The sequence below is a fragment of the Tachysurus fulvidraco genome, chromosome 22 (assembly GCF_022655615.1).
Source record: "Tachysurus fulvidraco isolate hzauxx_2018 chromosome 22, HZAU_PFXX_2.0, whole genome shotgun sequence".
NCBI classification, from domain to species: domain Eukaryota; kingdom Metazoa; phylum Chordata; class Actinopteri; order Siluriformes; family Bagridae; genus Tachysurus; species Tachysurus fulvidraco.
The window spans coordinates 6,062,824-6,067,569 of NC_062539.1; the positions used below are offsets into that span (position 1 = coordinate 6,062,824).

The 4,746-nt window shown below is 34.6% G+C and overlaps 1 protein-coding gene across 2 annotated transcripts; it reads right to left on the reverse strand.

The window, feature by feature from the left end:
* Positions 1 to 1,106: 1,106 nt before the first annotated feature.
* ly97.3 (lymphocyte antigen 97, tandem duplicate 3) lies at positions 1,107 to 2,333 on the reverse strand. Of its 2 annotated transcripts, none has more exons than XM_027150773.2 (4): positions 2,229 to 2,333; positions 1,930 to 1,985; positions 1,640 to 1,762; positions 1,107 to 1,329 (listed from the first exon to the last, which is right to left on the reverse strand). In XM_027150773.2, the coding sequence occupies exons 2-4, from the start codon at positions 1,976 to 1,978 to the stop codon at positions 1,223 to 1,225; spliced, it is 279 nt and encodes a 92-aa protein (XP_027006574.1). In that variant the 5' UTR covers positions 1,979 to 1,985; positions 2,229 to 2,333; the 3' UTR covers positions 1,107 to 1,222. The 2 variants fall into 2 exon arrangements, with proteins under 2 accessions (XP_027006574.1, XP_027006575.1); XM_027150774.2 differs by having other exon boundaries at positions 2,239 to 2,308.
* Positions 2,334 to 4,746: the final 2,413 nt, after the last annotated feature.

The following is a 4,746-nucleotide window of genomic DNA, read 5'->3' on the forward strand; positions in this document are numbered from 1 at the left end:
CCCCACCTTTAAGAATGAATGTCTGTTATGAGTATGTAGTGTGTTTGCATACAGCGCCCTCTTGTGGAGCTTTATAAAATATCAACCTGTCTTACTTTTCATGGTGGAATCATGGACAATTTCTTAAACTTTCTAAAATAATCCTTGCACATCTTTGACTGCCTTTTATCTGTAGTAGAAACTATTATCTGAGCCAAAGACTGAATATCTCCATACCATGCAATTGATCTGAAGCATTAATAAACATCAAACATGACATATAGCTGTATTGAACTAAGAGGAGATATTTGAATGATGTTCAATACAACTATATGTCATGTTTGATGTTCATAAATGCTTCAGATCAATAAGGTTGGTGATTAACATTCAGCACTGGTAAGTAAAAATATAAATATGTAAATATAACTATATAGCATATACTACTATAAAAATAACCAAAATGTCTAAAATTTAAGAGTATAAAACTAGTAACTAGCAAAAAAAAACCTACTTTATATACATGATAGCAACAATAACTCAAAGACATGTACTATGGTATATTGTAAAGTATGGATTGATTCATTAATAACTTACTAAGTGATAAATTACAGCTACTAACCTGCTATATGAATCTGTCTAGAACAATGCCATCTATTTGTGCAAGTACACTAATGGTGACAGTAACACAAGCCAGTCATGGACATCTGTGAGCTCGTATATGCTGAAGAACCTAGATTTTTAGATTGGGATGTGTTACGCTGCCATTGGCTTTAAGTGTCTAAGTGATGAAGCATGTGCTAGTCTTCATTCTTCCTGATTGGTAGCTGTTATATGACTGGAAAGAACTGGTGAGACTGGAAATTGGCAAAATGGCCAAATTGGTGGAGAAGACTCTAAAAATTGTGAGATTTGGAAGTATGTGATAATCATATTTTGTAACTGTTTTAAAGATATATGAATGATTATGCTTTTTATACTGTTTTGCAGTTTCATCCATTTGAAATAATTCTGTTATAGTGATTTTCCAGCAACATTCGGTAGCAAATAAATCTTTATTCTGATTGGTTATTAATCCGTTCTGAATGACATTCTTTATATTTAAGTTACAAATGAAAAAACGCAATATATGCATTTCATGAATATTTTTTATTTTTATTTTCTGTTAGAAGAAAAACCATGAACTTCTAATACATTCTGGACATGAGTGGATACATCCAGTGTGAAATGTCAAAGGCCAGTTGGATCACAGGGTGTTACAGAGGTCAGCCGTGCAGCAGTTGACATTCATGTAGGCGTTCAGCTTCAGAAGCTCACAGTCAGTCTTGACCGCGCACTTCTGGTAGTGTCCATCTGCATGTTAGAACACAGGTAAGACCACTGACTTAAACAATACTCTCAGATCTCTAAAATAAAAGTGTCTAAAATTCCTCAGCTTGTGAGGATGTGTCTATATGACTAGAGCTTTGCTTTATCTATAGCTACTCTGTTGTTAGAATAAACTTCTAAGTACTTAATGACCAAATATAAAGACAGCTAAAATAATCTTATTATTCTTATCTAGTATAAGCAATTCTAAGCAATGCTACTAATATACATCCGTCTGCATTATTTTATCTGCACAAATCAAATAAATAAAACTTGTAAAGGTGTTGGTGCTCACATGGAGATTTGGTGAACCTGACTGCGACACAGGCGTCATTCTTATCAGGACAGGTTATCGTCGTGATCTCACACGCCCCACCTGCCTTCTTGGGTTGGCAAAGGTAGCAATCCAGGGCTGACCCTGTAAAACACGTGGAGATGTTGCACATATTAGGTAAACATTTCCTTTCCCATCATGTAGCTACACAAAGCTCAAAGCTCTCATTAGTGTTATAAACTTTATGACCTGAGGTTTAAGTGACTTAACACTAGTTTCCTCTTTTGAATATAAATCAGGAGCAGACTCACCGCTGGCTACCAGTAGAACCAGAACGAGGGCAAAAACCAGGCTTCTCATTTTTCTGCTGAAAGACAAAAACATACAAATTAAATCAAAAGACAATGCAAATGCATTGCTATGCATGCAGTGCATTGTATCAAGATCAATTTCTTTTAATAACATTAGCAATAACAGTCTTTGGTTGAACTTGATACAATTATTTTTTAGTTATTATCTATATCTATTCTTAGCCATAAGGAATGTACAGAAAAAGACAGAAAGCTAGAAAGCTCTGAGGTAAAACATACACGAGTCATACACATCTTACCTTTTCTTACCTGCCTCAGATCTGCTTGATATTCAGAAGTCTTTGCCTTTTATATCTGACCCTATCTCTTCCTTCTTTCTGCCTGTTTTTACTCCTGTGCTGTGTAAACAGTGACTCCTCTCACACTCAGTGGTGCACCCAGTCATTTCTCTTATCACTCCAGTGAGCCATCAGTAAAGTTTCCAAACGTTATGGCTCTGTGTGTGTTTGTGCTTGTTCCTATGTCTGCACTTACATAACCTGCGTATATTAATCAGTTTCCCGGCTTCATGTTTATAGTTATAGGCTTCCTGCCAAGCCCAAAGTCATGATACAAACTTATTACACTCACAATGTCCTAACTAAGCACTATAACAAGATTTATATATTAACACTCTCATGGTATAACATTTTCTTTCGTTTTTCTTACCTATTTATGCCTTACGTTTTAATTCTTTAGGTGCAATAATACAGGATTTAATTTACAGATAAAATAGAAAGTCAGCAAAATGTATATTTCTGAGGCGGTTTTCAATTTCAAGTTTTCAAACACAAAGGCGAATTATGATTCGATTCAGTTTTTGTGTTGGATGTAAAAATGATGGAAATCATATGTTTTACAGAACTTGTAGAGCAACCAACTAAAAATAACATGAGAGTGCTGGTGTGAATTGGAATTAGTGCATTAATATAGACCTGTCATGTGCTTTGCAGCTGGAACTAGATCTCAGAGATGTTGTTATAGAAAACAATTCAGACCAATCAGAATTAAGAATTCAACAGCGCTGTGCAGGTTAATATCACGAACAGCAGCTACGCTAATGCCTCTTCCATCCTGAGGCATCTAGAGACGTACCAGCTCCAGTTGTGTTCCGCTTCATGAGGATTTCAGACATGTCAAAGAAGAGATGGCAACATGTGTTCTTTGAGGACAACAACCTCCTCATCAATACACAATTGTCAAACTGTATTTGACTGTAGAAAGGACATTATTCATAATAACACTCTCTGGTGTTTATAACAGTTTATAATCACAACCTCCAGTGTCACCCAAATGAGGATGAGATTCCCTTTTGAATCTGGTTCCTCTCAAGATTTCCTCCTCTTCCATCTAAGGGAGTTTTTCCTCATCACAGTCACCTTAGGCTTGTTCACTGAAGGTAAATACAAACACATTATGTTCGTATTAAAAGTTGCTCTGTAAACTTGCTTTGCGACAATATCCATTGTTAAAAGTGCTATACAAATAAAATTGAATTGGAAATATATTAATTAAATTTCTGTGGTATTAATTGGATGTACACTATTATTTTTTTTTTTACTTTTTTTGAAACATATTTGAACTTTAAAGGTGGTGTATTTTGTAAGATAATAAACCTTCTGTCATCTGTCACACACCAGTACCAACATTATCAGCACTCGCACTATTAATATTTAGTGAAGTCTGTTGAACTATTTCCTGGACCTTAAGCCAAAAAAAAAAAACACAGTCCCAGAGCGTTAACAGTCCACTGCTATGTTTCGGTTTAAAGCTTGTTCTTTCCATCTACTCTTTTTTTTCTCAAACATGTCAGTGGTGTTCACAGTCAAAAATGAGCCACAACACTATTCTACAGATGTTATTCAATTATTATTCAATAACTAGCGTAAAGTCAGTAGGAAATATACGTAGTTATAAGAGTGATGAATGTCTCACTTCATTTTTTTAAATTTTTATTTATACAGCCACAGTTTACACTTCTCAAACTTTGCAGATATATTACAAGAGCCCAGGATTATGCAACACTGACCACTGATAAGCCCCAATAACATCAAATAATGTTATCTTGTTAGCTTGTGATGGATTACAGTACAGTTCAAATTCTCCATGCTATATCAGTCATATTTACAGTGTACACATTTTTATGCAATATTGTAATTCTTGACCTGTGTCCTGAACAAACACTAGCAATTAATTGTATTCCAATTCGAATCTAACTTTGTCACATACACAGCCATAGACATTGAGACGTCTTAAAAGTCATTAAAAAAAGAAGCAATAAGAATGAATTGTGAATTGTCCTTAAGTGAATAAAATAAAAAATACAAATATTCTAAGAATAGAATTAAGATAAGGTAAGAAAATATATTGAAAAATATATACAAGTATGTGTGGATGCAGATTGCTGGTAGAAGAGTCTGACTACTGTGAGTAAAGTGCAGATGTGTTAGTGTGTGCAACTGAAGTGCAAAAAGTGTGCACAATACACAATATAGTGTAAAAACTATGCACATGTTCAGTACTAAGCTCAATTAAAAATCGTCACGTTGTCCAGACAGAACGCAGTGCATTCTCACTTCATTTCACATCAAAATAGAAAACTCTGGATTGCATTAAATAAGTAACAAATGCTAAACTGAGCCTCAGTCAAAACCCGAGCAACTAAAATCCATGATTCACAAACACAATAGAATAAGAGGAATGTTTATTTTTAGTATTTATATTTCAGTCATGTCTGGCTTCAGTGTATTTCTAAAGAGTGCCATGGATTGGTGACTA